This window comes from Oryzias melastigma, linkage group LG21 (assembly GCF_002922805.2).
Source record: "Oryzias melastigma strain HK-1 linkage group LG21, ASM292280v2, whole genome shotgun sequence".
Lineage (NCBI taxonomy): Eukaryota > Metazoa > Chordata > Actinopteri > Beloniformes > Adrianichthyidae > Oryzias > Oryzias melastigma.
This window is the reverse complement of record NC_050532.1, coordinates 11,416,183-11,430,657: the sequence shown is the minus strand read 5'-3', so window position 1 is coordinate 11,430,657 and position 14,475 is coordinate 11,416,183. Positions and strand designations below refer to the sequence as shown.

Here is a 14,475-nt window from a genome sequence, read left to right as displayed (position 1 = left end):
ATTAAATGTTGTAAAAGTTCTCCAACACAATAAGCTTTTAAACTGAAAATATCGGTAAGATATAGCTTCTTAATACATAATTATAGTTTTTCACAATGAAAAAAAATAAATGAATTTAAATATAACTAAAAACTACAAGAGAAATATATACATTTAATAAAAAAGACCAGGGTGCAATACCGCTTTTGGCCACTGTCTCTAAATGGCAGTAAACTAAGTACGTGGCTGTCCGAGCTGTCCGCAGTGACGTCAGCAGGATGTAAATACGGTGTCGAGGCGCATGCTCGGTCTTTTTCCTCTCCTGAGCTTTTTGGGGCGGTCGGCCTTGTCTCTGTCTCTGGAAGATCTACCACCGAAGCAGCCAAAATGATCATCTATAAGTGCCTCATCACTGGTAAGTCGATATAATGGAGTTCTTTGTCTTCAAGTTTGGTGATGTTACGGTTTAAAAGGCCGGTTTGAGACGTAACGTTGTTAGTGCGGAGACTAGCTTATGGTGGCTAGCTAACTCGTGTATCGTGTTCAGAAGTTAGCGATGCTAACGAAAAACTATGGAGTGTTATCCGCCCCGCCGGTTAGCCGGCTTTTGCGCAACAGGGTTTGGACCGCTTTTCAACAACAGAAATGTTATCTTTTCGGATCTAAAGTGTTAGTTTCGTGCTAATAATGATCGGGCCTCAGGATTTTAACTCTGCGGCCTGGCGTTAAGAGTTGTGCGGGAGTTTTTTTGTCTATAGCTTTTCGGCTACATTTAGCTTTAAGCTAATTTACTTTGATTTAGCAGGTTTTAGCATTTTTTCAAATTGATCTGGTTATTTTATAGATCCGGATGTATTTAGGTTGGAGTTAGATTCCCGAGAGTGTAAAAGTTTTACATTTATAAGGATGGTACAATCGGGTCTTTAATTATAGTTTAGGATTAATGTGTATGAAATTGTTTAAGCTGTTAAAGTCGCAAAGAAAACTAACTATTCAACTTTAATCTTAAAATTTGCTTTAAAAATAAATGAACGCGTTAAGGGAAAAAAAGCTTTTATTTTGAAATGCGCAGGATGGGCACATTTGAAAATGTCCTGGCGGTCGAGTTAATTTCCACTTTATTGAAACCAGAATAAGAGGAAAATTTTGTCAATTCGTTTCTTTGTAACCATTCCATAAAAGCTGTTTTTCTGTTTTTGTAGGGGATGAGATGTTCTCTGATATTTACAAAATAAAAGAAACCGATATCTTCTATGAAGTTGAAGGAAAGGTGAGTGAAGATGACGCAATATCACATTAAACTGCTGAAAAAGTGTCGACTTGTTTGTGTGGAACTTTTTATCAAGTCTTTCAATTGAATATAACTTTAAATTTTCATAGTGAAAACATATTGATGAAACTTTAAAACTGTGTGGACTCTGACCTGTATCATTATACTACACCTCTATTAGTTTTTGATGACATTTTCTCACTGTTTTTTGCTTTCAGACGGTCACCAGGACAGAGGGATTTGACGACGCCCTAATTGGAGCCAATGCGTCTGCTGAGGAGGCGACTGAAGCCAACGAGTCGAGCACCGTTTCCGGGGTGGACATCGTCCTCAACCACAGCCTACAAGAGACGGGCTTTGATAAGAAGCAGTACTTGGCTTACATTAAAGACTACTTGAAGGCGTGAGTATTATTCTTTATGTATTTAAATCTTACCACTTTAAACAGCATGAAGAATACAGCTTTGCTTTGCATGTTCAGCATTAAGACAAAGCTGCAAGAGACCAACCCAGGGAGAGTGGAGAAATTCATGGCCGAAGCTCAAGTGGCAGTGAAGGGGGTTGTTGGAAACATCAAGAACTACCAGGTATTTACAAAGCAATAGATTCCATTAATTGGATTAGTGTTGGATGTACTCTCAAAGCTTAATCCAGTTTTCTTTATATAGCCCAATATCCCAACACAGTTAATTTCACATCATCTAGTGGCTTTCTTTTGTCTGATTGGAAATCTAACTGCATTTCTTCATAGTTTACAACAATTAAAGAGGTGCTTTAATGTTTCTTCAGGTTAGCTCAAATTTACTGTAGCATTTTAATGTCTTGTAAAGAGAAATCATAATTGACCAACACTGGAAAGTGTGTAATAGCAGTTACTTAAAACTCTAATCTTTTATTTGCTTACAAACATGTATGATAACAGTATCCCATCATGCTACAAGTCATAAACACAATCATTGTACCAGTCAGATATAATTAAAAATGTCTTATGCAAGTTGTGAAAAAAGTGCATGTAATACTTGCTTGTAAAAGTTAGACGGTTTCAATTGTATTTTGGAAAGGTGATCAGAATCTCCTAAAAATCCAAGTCATCAAAACCACTCAGAGCTTATTTGGGATATGATGCCACATAAATTTGGGCTGGAAGATGCGATCCTTTAGTCGATTTAATCTAAGCGCTACAATTTGATTCTAATCTTTTTTTTTTTAAATGATCTTTTACTTATTGGGATTTTTGTCAATGTTTTATTTTTCCTTAAAAACTTTAAAAAAAAATCCCTCTCTGGTTCCCAGTTTTACACGGGTGAGTCCATGAACCCTGAGGGCATGGTGGGTCTGCTGGACTACCGTGAGGATGGCGTCACACCATACATGCTCTTCTTCAAGGACGGTTTGGAGATTGAGAAATGCGTGAGTAGTTTTTTACTCGTTTTTATCGGTTTTATATGAAATCATGGCTAAAAACTGTTTTCTAATAAAGTTCTCACTATTCTTTTGCAGTAAATGTCAGCAATGCGATCTGCTGTTCAATTGCCTGCTGCTTCCCAAAAAGCCCCCAGGAGCAGACCTAAGGAGCCCCCACTCTGTGCTCTTTTTGTCTGAATGGATACTTTTTTTTGTCCACAAGTTCCACTCGTGCTGAGCGGAACCAAACACAATCAGAATACAGTTTTTAAACTTTGTTTTTGGCTTTCGAGTGCTTTTTGTCTCCATGGAAACAAAGCAAATGATCGAAGCTCTGACTCTGGCCAAAAAAGTGTTTTTCTTTCATCCGCCTTCAGTTTTAGCAACAACAAACACCCCAGACCACATTGAGTTTGGGTGTCTGGATTAAGAATTCATCTATCAAATAAAAACATCATGAAAAATCTCACCAAGTTCTACTCTTTAACAAATGTTCTGGTTTTCAGTGAGCAGTCCCTTCATTTCACTGGAATGAGATCACTTCATGAAACCTGGTGCTCATGTATCTACAGCTGGATGTTTACTGAAGTATTTGACTGACTCAAGTCCATCAATTCTGTTTCCATGGTAACACTCTTTATTTTCTTGACCCATTGCTGTTAGCACAAGTGAATCCTAATGACATGTGGAGTTATAAACAGGTGTGTCCAATGACAGTCCTCGTTACTGTCATTGGTTCCACCTGTTCTGCAACTGTGTGACGCTATTGTGTCACTATAGACCAAACCCTTCCAGTGAGTAATGCTGCTGTTTGGGACACTTCTCAGGTCTTTTAACCTCATCAGCTTTAGAGGATATTTGCCCATGTCTTGATTCATCCAGTGAGTTTAGTCCGTTTCAGTCCTTTATAAGTCAGTTCAGGACAAGCAAATGAAAGAAACTTCCAGAAACTGAAGAGAACTGTTACGATGAGCAAAGCGCGGTTTGACGGTTTCTTGAGTCCAGTCTGTCCAGTCTGCTTACATCCTCATGAAGTACACTGCTCAAAAAATAAAAGAGAACACGTAAATAAATCAGGCTTCTATGTAATCAAACAGTTCAATTAGGAAGCAACTTCAAATTTTTGTGCAAGTGGAATAGATGTGTGTAAATGATGGGCTATCAGCAAGAAACCTCCAGTAAAGGAGTGCAGAAAACTTCTCCATCTTTATGTTCTGGTGGCTTTTGAATCCTGACTGTTACTCCAGAGGTACAATGAGATGGCACAGTGTAGTGTCCAGAACATGGAGATGCAGAAACGTGACAACCCTCCATCAGGACCACAACCTCCCAGGAGAAACAGGAAGAGTCCTGCAAAATGACCTCCAGCATCCCTGGCTCAGGAAACATTTAGAAGAATGGATTCTGTCAAATGTCCCTCCTGACCTTAACATCACTGAAATCTATAGATAGACCTGAAAAGAGCAGTGACATCCCAGAATTCTGAAAGAACTGAAAGACTTTTGTCTTGGATGGATGACAATACCTCAAACTGCAAAAAGCCAAGCAGTACGAGGTACTAATTCTTCCCAAAATTTTGCACACACCATTGTTTTGCTTTGTTATTTTGAGAGGGTAAATAATGGAAATGAAGCCTTTTTTTTACATATTCAAAGAATGTCTCATCTCAAGATTTAGAAGATTTTTCAACATTTCTTTGGGTTCTTTATGCACAATATACATTTTTTGAGGGGTGCCCAACCGTCTGATCCCCTCTGTACATGGGTCTAATATGTACCAGATCAAAAACAAAAGGTGGCTCTTAGATGAACCATATGCAGATATTTTTTCCCCTCTCTTCAGAGACTCTATGCTGCTGAAACTGCTGTGGACGGAACATTCCACTGATGCAGAGCGACGGGGAGAATGAAACACTACGTTAATGTATTTGTCTTCAAGTAGGGGACTTACATTTAGTGAAGAAGGCTCAATTTACACCCGTAGATGGTTCAACTTACCCCAGACCTGAGGCAAGTTCAGCCACAACGTTAATATTTTGAGCTGCTTAGTCACAGATACACGCGGATAGTTTTAATTTGAGAGGAGACATCCTGAAATGACAATATATGTTTATGTTTCATAACCTCCAGGATCACATGTGTACAAAGCGGCTCTTCTTGCCTCACTCTCGTCGATGTTCTGGAGACGACGGCGTTTACATCCCATAATGCCCAGCTATGGTGTTCCTCTTTAAGAACGGAGCCTATTCAGACAGGAAATTCAGAGCCAATCGGAGCTCATTCAGATTCCAAACCAACCCAGATCACCTCAAAAGATGGGCAGAGCAGTTCCTGGTCCACTTGTATGTAAGACAGCTTCAGATTATTGGGGGAAACGAGATCGGGTTCACTTTAAGTGAACTAAATGTGTCTGGTCTGAATAGATCCTGTAAAAAAACATGTGTTTGCCATTTGACAAACAAATGAAGCATCATGCTGTTGCCATGGTAACACTACTAAAGAGACTGTTTTGCCCTTTAGTCTTTATTTTCATTGCTGTAAACACAACAGCGTCTCTTCAAAGGAACACTTCCTGTGAGTGGCGTTTCAAACAGGTGTGCTGAAGGACATGCACAGCCCTCGTTACTGTCATTGGTTCCACCTGTTCACTAACGAGAGAGGAGAAAAAAAAAAAAAAAAAGCTTGTACTGATGCAAACAAAAACTAAACAATAAACACAGCTTAATGCCAGAATCCATCAGAAGACGTCTATGAGTCCTGCTTCTCCTCCTCTTCCTCCTCAGCGGGCCGGTAATGCTGGTACTCCGGTTTCAGCTCCCAGTTGCTCTTGTGTGCTCCTTTGCGGTTGCATATTCCGATTTCCCTCATGATCTCTTTAAGGTAGGTCTGGGCCAGAGAGGAGAAGAAAAATGAAAATGTATATTCAATAGAATTGAAACATTTCCTCCACCTTTTTCACAAACAATATTAAATATTCCATAGCCTTTATATATACTGCTCTTAAGAACAAACAGAGGAATATGAAAACATGACATCCTATAGTTGAAACAAAACCACACAAAAACATGTGGAAGCTGCAGTCAGACAGCTTTTTTAGCAGCTACTCATCCTGACTGAGACAGTTCTCAAAGGTTTCTTTTTTTTTTTTTGCCGTTTGCTTCTGAACTGACCTATGAAGGTTTGAAACGGACAGTAAACTGATGAATCAGCAGAGCGCCTACATTGTCAAAATAAGATCAAAGATCCCATAAAATGAGGTAAGAAACCTGAAAATTGTCCAAAGGAAACAGAAAAAAAAACACAAATATCACACAAAATTATTTTTCCTTTTCCAAAGTATAACCACATTTTTCTTAACAATCCTAGACAAAAATCTATGATCTTTAACATGCCTTCCACCTTCATGAACCCAGGAAGTTTTATGCTTCGTCGCATCATCACACATGAAGATTATTACTGTATATTTATTAGCTATTGCAATTTGAAAAAAAGTATAAAAGAAGAAGGAAATGTCCCAGGTTTTATTGACTTTACATCTACTTTAAGATTTATGAAAGATGTTTAAAAGATCTTTCCTGAAGAAGAAATAAAAAAAAATTGTTGCACGCAAAGTTTTTTTTGGCTTTTTCTGATTTCTAAACACCGAATTCTGAAGGTCAGAAAATGTGTTTTGCTTATGCCAGAGGTCTGTAACCTTTAACACTAAAAGTTTTAACAGTGATCAAATTATAGTATTAAATGTTTTTATTTGTAGCAATTTATTTTAACAGAAGCACATAAAAGTTCTTTTCAAAATAAAATGAACCGCGTGTCAAAAAGAATCCTCCTGCTACAGCAGATTTGTTCGAATTAAAAATCCAAGAAAATAATTAAGTACTCCGACAATAGATTAAACCTTTTACCATTATTTTGCTCAGTTATCTGACTTATTAAAAATCTAAACAAAATAACGTATAAACTAAATCAACCCAAACTAACCCCTGATCTAATCAGTTTTCTAATATATAAAGGAGCCTCTGGCTGCAGACCCCTGCCTTAAAGAGAGCTGTATGTTTTGAGGCTTTATTCTGAAACTGCCACAAGGTGTCTCTGTTGAACTTCTAGCACTTTGCAAACTCTTCTTGGGGAGTTCCGCCGCTGTGCTCCAAGACTTCTCATAATGGACATTTCGGTTACTTCGGTTCAGTTAATTTGAGTGTTGGCCAAGTGCTCTGGGAGAGAAATGATGGAGTGGAGTGTATCGGGGCGTTTGACTCCTACTCAGTCGATGGTTATGCAATCAGATGCAATCAGAGGGAGAAGAGGCCCTCAAGGTCTCATCAGCACCTACACAATGCTGTTCACTGGGAGTTGGAATGAATCCATTGCTCTGTATCGATTCATCCTCCCTCCCCGTGTGTGTATGTGTGCGCACTCTGGTCAGCATTTGAGCCACAACAGAGAGTGTGAGCAGGCACGGACGTCATGCTGTGGGCGATTTGTTCAAATTTAACAAGGCAAGGTGGATGGTGGGCAGGTGCATTGTTTTGTTTGGTGTTGCTGTGCGTGCAGGTGCTCCTCACCACGGGTTGTTTGGTGATGTCCACCAGGTCCTTGAAGCTGTAGTACTGGTGCTTCTCGAAGGCAGAGAAGAGCATGTCCATCACAACCTGTCGCTCCGCCCTCACCATCTTCCCTTCGGACTTCTTCTTCTTCTCAAACTCCACCTTGAAATGACACGTCATGTTAGCAGGAACAGCGATAGCGTTGATGACTATTTGCAATTGAATAAACTCTTACTTTGAAAATACACCATAATATTCCTCATTTTCTTTTCAAGTTTGTTACTTTTTCAGGCACAACTCAGCTTTTCTGTTAGTTTTCATCGTAGTATCTTATAGTTTTCATAATGAAAGCTCCACCTTTGTTCAGTCCAAATCAATGATTATGTAATAAAGTTTTTTAAACAACATTGGTTTCGAATGAAAGGTTAAAATCTCACTCTGATCCATTTTAAAAGCACGGCGAGCAATATTGGAGCTATCCCGCCGTAAAGTTTTGAGCTAGATGCCAGATCAGATGAAGAAGACGAAGACGTGCGTGGGTCTAGTCTTCTGGAAGTGGATGCTTCAGAATGGAGCCGCAGACTTCTGCTGGGGCCCCTAACCCAGCCGGTGGATTTTTCATGTCACAACTAACTTTAAAAAAAGAAAAAAATTAGATTAATCGCAATTTTGGGTTGTGATTAATCACGAATAAACAATGTTTTACGAGGTACATTTTATATAACAATGTGCAGCTTTTGAACAAAATAAGGCCAGAGAGAAAATGCTCCCCTTCATTTTTATTGTCTGAAACGTTTAAATTTATAAAGTGTTTACTTAGAAGTGTAACTTGTGAGCATAAAACACATCAACAGTAAGATAAGCAGAACTCTAAAGAATCTGACTGTATGTCTGCAGTACTACTCCAAGGAAACATTCTGGCATTCAGCCATAAGAAACAGTCTTTCTGCACTTTAAATAGTCTGGTGTGAGGACGGGACTCCATTCTGATTGGCTGCTGGGTGTGGATGCACGCCTAAAAAGAAATTCCAGTCAATGTTCTATATGTGGAGAATTCTACAAAACAAACTTGTGCTTCATGATTTGGACAAAAGAAGCAGTGGAAGGTGAACTTTCTCTCTGAACTGATGTTTTATTTAACCTATCGTGATGATCAGCATTTATATCGCTTCCCTTTGCTGCTGAAGACGAGGTCGTGGCCAGCTCAGCGACGCATTGTCGTGTTACCGTGACAACAGGCCGCATTACGCATCAAATAGTCCACCTTTTGTAAAAATAAATAAATAAATAAAGCAATCTAAACCTTAAAGAATAAAGTACCAAAAATCGATTGAATAATTATTTTGTAAGTGACCATGTCATAAGTAGGATAATATTCGATGAAGTGTGCATCATCAGAGTTTAACACAACCTTGGAAGCCAGCGGAAGACTTCTGCTTCACAGAGAGTAATTAATTAGAGTTAATAAATATTATTATACTATTTTTTTTTAATTAATCACATGCATTAATGCGTTAACGCTTACTGTCACAATTTCAATCTTTTCCAAAACGGAATTCTTTCATCCTGATTCACCACAATTTGAATAAAGAAATTAGGAATTCCAGTGTTGATATTTGCATAGTTTATCAGTATCGGTTCAATATGAAAAAATCTACAGATATTATTCTGATTGTTTTCTTATACATTTTACATATGAAAGGGATAATTGTCCCTAATAGATACCTGACCATGTGAAGCATATGTTTACAGTCATAGTCAGAAATAGTTCTGTTTTCAGGTAAATTTCCCTTTAGAGAAGGATAAATGTTCCTAATAGATCTCTGGTAATGGGAAACTTATAGTAATTGCTTATAGTTTGTGTCTAATTCTCAATGAATGGCCTCAATGTTTTCAAATATATTTTTAAAGTTTAAAGTGATACTTTTTTGTTAAAAAGGTCAAGTAAAATGTGAAAAAAAGGGAAAAGGAAATCTAAATTATTATATACACATTTAAAGACACTTAAATGTTGGCCATGTGCCACAGATGAAGGGGAAATCCTTTTTTTATGGCATCAGTCAGAAAACATGAAATCAGCCCATCTCTAAAGGAAATCCTTATCCTCCATCATGAAAAACAGTGGAACAAATGAAATTTTGTTCAGTTGGAACTAAAAATCTCTTAAAAGACTTCAGTAAACACATTTTTAGCCCTTACTTTTAAGGTTTTACTTGTACATTTTCCCCCAATGAAACTGAAGGTTTAGACACACATCATAGTGCTGGTTGTAAACTTGATTTCTTACATTGAAATCATGGTTGGCCACAGGCTTGAAGACAGTGGTGATGGCCCGGTCCAGCTGCTGCGACAGACGCTGAGGCTTGACAGACTCGATCTGCAGCCTGTCACACAGACGCACAATCGCACACCAAAGGCTGAGAGACAGAAAGTTTCCTTTGTGCTCCTGAGGCCGACTCCATCAGCGAGATGACAGATGTAGCTCCAGGCAGGAATGAGAATGTCTGCACCTTCAGGTCAAGCTAACAAAAATATGTTATGACACTTTTCTGCGCTCAAAGACTTCCTTTCACTGGATTGTGTTTTCTCACACCGCCGTGACAACATCTTTTCTGCTCCCCGCACTGATGGACAGACATTCATCTGCAGCCAGAAAACCAGAAACGTATCTGGAGCCACAAGTGATGGATTTTCTGCCGCTCACATTTCCACTCTGCAGATAACGGGTATGAATATACCGCACAGAATGTCTTTGTGAGCGCGGATGAAAACAGTCTGAGGGTCAGGATGAAACTGGTTTCCACAGTGGCGCCCCTAAAATGCTTTCCTCTGAGAGAATAATGTGGCTCGCTGATTTGACGGCTGCCACAATGAAGCGAAATGTGTGCCGTGTGTTTGCCTTGGGTTGCATTGAAGCGGTGCATCTGCCACAGTGATGTCGTTGCTATAGCAATGCACCAACTCTGGCTGAACTAACATCATTCACTGAGGAGGAGACAAAGACCAGTTTAACAAAAAAAAAGGCAGAGTGGACTGGAGTGTTTTGTGTGGCCAAATGAACATTTGCAGCGATGCATCCATTAACAACTTCCGTACTGCTGTTGGAATGAAAAAGCATCGCCCCAAACACCAACTTTGGCTCAACAGCTGCCCTGACGCTTTCTGCACTGGATGGATTTTTTTTTCCCCTCACTAAATTACCTTAGACCATCGTTCTGCACGCCGTGACTCACGCAGAACGACAAAATCAACAAGACTCTTCCTCAAACATGTCAGAAAGCGTTCAAGCTGGAATCATAAGTGTCCCACTTTCCTATATCTATTGCTCTAATGCACCTCCCTGCACCAGGGAGGCTGGCTTTAAAAAGTGTGTTGATGACAAGCCTGAAGGTCCCTCTTTTCTTCCACCCAGAGGAAACAGTTTTCAACAACTCCCAAAAGTCATTTGAAATGTTGATTAATCAGAGCACGTCAGGTGTTGGGCTTTGTGTTTGTGTGCGCTAAAAGAAACAATTTGTCCTTTTAGGAAGGATCTGAACTACCGGATTATCAAATCTTGTGCACCATGGGATTGAACACTCTGTTAATTTACTTTCTACCATTGTTTGTCATTTTCCTGCATTTTTATGTCTGACAACTTAAATAAAAAAAGAAAATAAAACATAAATCTTAGTGGTTAAGATGAGACAGTTTTGTTTTCATTTTTGAAGACATGCAATCCTTCTATGTGCGATGAAGACTTTGTGTTGATGTTGTGCTTTACCTTAAACTGCAGGATCCCGACACACGTCAGTCTGCTGCTGTTGGACTCACCGTTTGATCTTCATGTAGTCTTCAGAGACGATGGGTCTGCATTCAGCTCTGTGCACCACCATGCCCTCCACACTGATTCCATCTGCAACAGAAGGCCCGTCTTCAGCTGCTTAGCTATTCCAGTGACACACATGCACACATGAAAGTACTTTTGTTCTCTTTAAATCAGGAACCATGCTTCTTGAAGAATGGAATTCTGAGCTGTTAGGTTGGAGGTGTGAGGAACTGTAAACTAATGGAAGAGCACATTAACAGATGGATGATGGGAAAGGGGTGGGCTTACTCTGCACCAACAATCCCACCAACAACTCAGAGGTGAATTTCTAATGAACTCCTACTGCTCTGCAGAAACTATGTCCTAGAAAATGAAAAAAAAAAAATTTTCACAAACAGCAGGACCTGCTTCCATTTGCAGGAGGGTCAGAACTTACAGAGCCGAGCGATTTCCACAAATATTTACCTACAATCGCTCAAGTTGAGTTAAAGACACAGTTTGTTACAGAGCAGAAATGTGATGAAAACTGTTGGTCAAACAGAGTTAAACGTAAGTGTCACAAAGCTGAAAGCCACATAAGGTGCTTCAAAGTGACTGACCTGTACCCCTAATCTACGGTGGCCCTGAAGTGTAAATCACATCAACAAATCACTCAACGCAAAAACATTAAAAATGTAAAAACAAAAAAGAAAAACAATTAATTGTAAAAGAAAAATGATTTTTTCAGAAATCAAAACAAAATTTCAGAAACAAAAATGTAATTCCAAAATACAAATAAAATGTCTCAGAAAACAAAAATCATTTCCTGAAATCCACATAAAATGTAAATAAAAAACGAGACAAGAAACGGGAAAGGATTTGATGAATATATTCATGACAAACAACATTCGGTCGAAGTGATGGACAAACATCATCATCCAATCAGATGTCTCATAGTACCTACCTTTTGTTTTTTTTATTTTTATTTCTGGCAGTTAATTGTTAATTTTCCTTTCAAAATTTCATTTTTTTTTTTTTTTTTTTTTACAAAATTAGAGGTAAAATGGAACATCTCTGATTGGCTTATGTTTGTCCATTATTGCAACTGAATGTCATTAATTCAATTCAATTTCATTTATATAGCCCAATATCACAAAACAATGGTCTCACTGGGCTTAATGCCAGTAATTCCACAGAAGCAGAAGGTCAATCATAAAATATCAACAATAGCTAAAAACTAAACAGACTAAATAAAACTGGTTATCCCTGCCCTTAGACCCTCTTTTGCTGTAAGGAAAAACTCCTAAAAAACCTGATTTAGGAAAAAAGTATCAATACTAGAGGTCCTCATTCAATCATCGATGTCCCATTGAAACTACCTTCTCTGGTTTCTTTTTGGCTTTTTAGCATTTCAGAAGGATTTCTGGAAATCTCTTGTTTCATCTTTGTTTTATTCTGTTTAATTGTGTTTAGGTTTCTGGGATTTAGCATTTTTTAATTGTTTTGCTTTTTTTATTGTGCTTTTTTAATGTTTTGGCATTAAGACGTGTTGGTGTAATTCGCACTTGCTGTTCTTGCTTCAATCCCTCAGAAGAACCTAAGACGGAACTACATACAGAACTTTCTCATCCAGAATCAAAGAGTTTCAAAACAACATTTTGGCATTATTCACTCAACCTTTTTTTGAAAATACCAAGTTCCAAAAGGATCTGCGTGATACCTTTGGCAGAGTTTCATGTATTTCAACTTCAAACCTTCTGTTAAGAAACTCATGTGGCCCCAGATGGTCCACAAATCTAGACAAACATCAACCTGAACAGATAAAACAATAAATGGTTTAACTGTAGACGTCAAAACAAATATATTTAAAAAAGAAAATGTATTTTTAAAGCTCATTTTTACGTTTAAATCCTTTGCAGATATTTGCCTTGAAGCAGTTGTGATTATCGGATAAATAGTTTAAACCTTCATGTTTCTGGAGGTTCCCGTTTCAGCGAATCCTTCCACTGAGCCTCCTGCAGGTTTTTCCTCCTCTGCTCCTCCTTTCATTTTCCCGATTTGAACTGACTGTTCAAACTCAATAATGAAGTCCAGCAGAGACTGTTTATTTCACTGCACACATCTAGACTGGAATCGATCGTGTTTGTTTAAAAAGAAAAGAAGCTTCAAACGCCTCTATAGTTTCTAACACATCATATGGTAAAACAATAGAAAAAGAAAGTGATGCTGAAAAGCCTGTGAACTGTGAGCCTACACCGACAAACACAACAAATGACAGCACAGAGGAGAGACGCCGGCTGTTCAGCTCGTCTCAACCTTCTCTTTGAAATCCTTTTCACCCACAGAAGCTTCGTGTCTGAAGTTCTGACAGGCAGGACTCAGCGATTTCCTCTGCGAATCCCCCAAAAGCAGCGTCAGCTCCTGATGACAGAGGCCCAGCAGGCTCACCTGTCAGACAGGCAGCCTCTTTTGTTACCACGCTGAAGTGGTGCTGCATCTGAGAGCTGCTCAGACAGTTATTGCTTTCAAGATGTCCACCAGATGACACAACACTGGAGAAGAGGGGAAACAAACTTTAACTTGACCTGATTTGTTCCCTGGTGAAAGAGAAGAAAAAGGGAGTATAAATAGAACGCGTCTCCCTAACCCAGACCAGCGGCTCTAATTATACCCACAGTATCTGTGCCAGGCGTGCAGATATTGAACATCGTTTTACTGAATCACACATATTTTTTTTTTTTTTATGGTAAATACAGCAGAGTGCAAACGGCAGAAAAAAAAATCTGTATAGAAGCACTGACAGCTCCCAGCAGACAACTCCCTCTGAGCAACAAGCTGCTCTTTAAGTACAACAAAAATAGACAGGTGGACTGAAGTTAATTTAGACTAAAATAAAGAAGAATTTAACATCAACTTGAATTTAACAGCAGAAAGGGTTTTTTTTTAATGGAGACATTTCCTCTGTGATGCTTTCACACTAGGATGGTGTTTTCTGTTGAAGCAGATTCAAAGGCGAGCAGAGATTCAGAATGACTACATAAGTATTGGTCTTGCACAGACAGATCCAGCATGAAGGACTTTCTCAGAACTGCTTACTTTCTAGCAAAAAAGAAGAAAACTAGCAGTCCAAGGTTAAAAAAAGGGGAAAAAATGCACCTTACTGTAGTTTGACTGCAGCATCACTGGAAACAGTATTGAAAAACCGACATCTAGTCAACGCTGAAGAGAGAAATACAGAAAATTCTTCATCAACTCATACAAGTCTTAATAGAATTTAAGAGGAATTTAAGAAAAAAATAAAGTCTGGTCCATTTTCAGGTTAGGTGAGAAGTTCAACACGTCATCTGTTGAGCAAAAATCCTCCATTACTCTATCAGTACTCAGAAAAACGTATTCACAAATATGTGCTGCCGTTTAACCCTAGAAAACTTTCACTATAAAAAGTTACACCATCACTTTTGCTTGGAAATTTTTACCCGATATAATATACCC

General features: G+C 38.7%; 2 protein-coding genes across 3 annotated transcripts in view; one reads left to right on the top strand and one right to left on the bottom strand.

Moving 5' to 3' along the window:
* Positions 1 to 238: 238 nt before the first annotated feature.
* tpt1 (tumor protein, translationally-controlled 1) lies at positions 239 to 3,122 on the top strand. Its single transcript, XM_024286583.1, has 6 exons — positions 239 to 394; positions 1,182 to 1,249; positions 1,468 to 1,652; positions 1,731 to 1,836; positions 2,543 to 2,659; positions 2,750 to 3,122. Exons 1-6 carry the CDS (start codon positions 367 to 369, stop codon positions 2,750 to 2,752), a joined length of 507 nt encoding a protein of 168 aa, XP_024142351.1. The 5' UTR covers positions 239 to 366; the 3' UTR covers positions 2,753 to 3,122.
* Positions 3,123 to 3,366: 244 nt separating this feature from the next.
* LOC112155129 (general transcription factor IIF subunit 2) overlaps positions 3,367 to 14,475 on the bottom strand; it is a 47,644-nt gene continuing 36,535 nt past the window's right edge. Inside the window, exons 5-9 of one of the 2 annotated variants that reach the window (XR_004949919.1) lie at positions 11,010 to 11,091; positions 9,484 to 9,580; positions 7,215 to 7,358; positions 5,294 to 5,538; positions 3,367 to 3,395 (exon numbers count right to left, since the gene is read on the bottom strand). Coding sequence is in view for 1 of the 2 variants with exons in the window: in XM_024286582.2 (XP_024142350.1) it covers positions 5,401 to 5,538; positions 7,215 to 7,358; positions 9,484 to 9,580; positions 11,010 to 11,091 (461 nt within the window). In the remaining variant the exon portion in view is untranslated. Of the gene's footprint in view, positions 3,396 to 5,134; positions 5,539 to 7,214; positions 7,359 to 9,483; positions 9,581 to 11,009; positions 11,092 to 14,475 lie in introns of those variants that run through there. The other variant, XM_024286582.2, reaches the window with a different exon arrangement.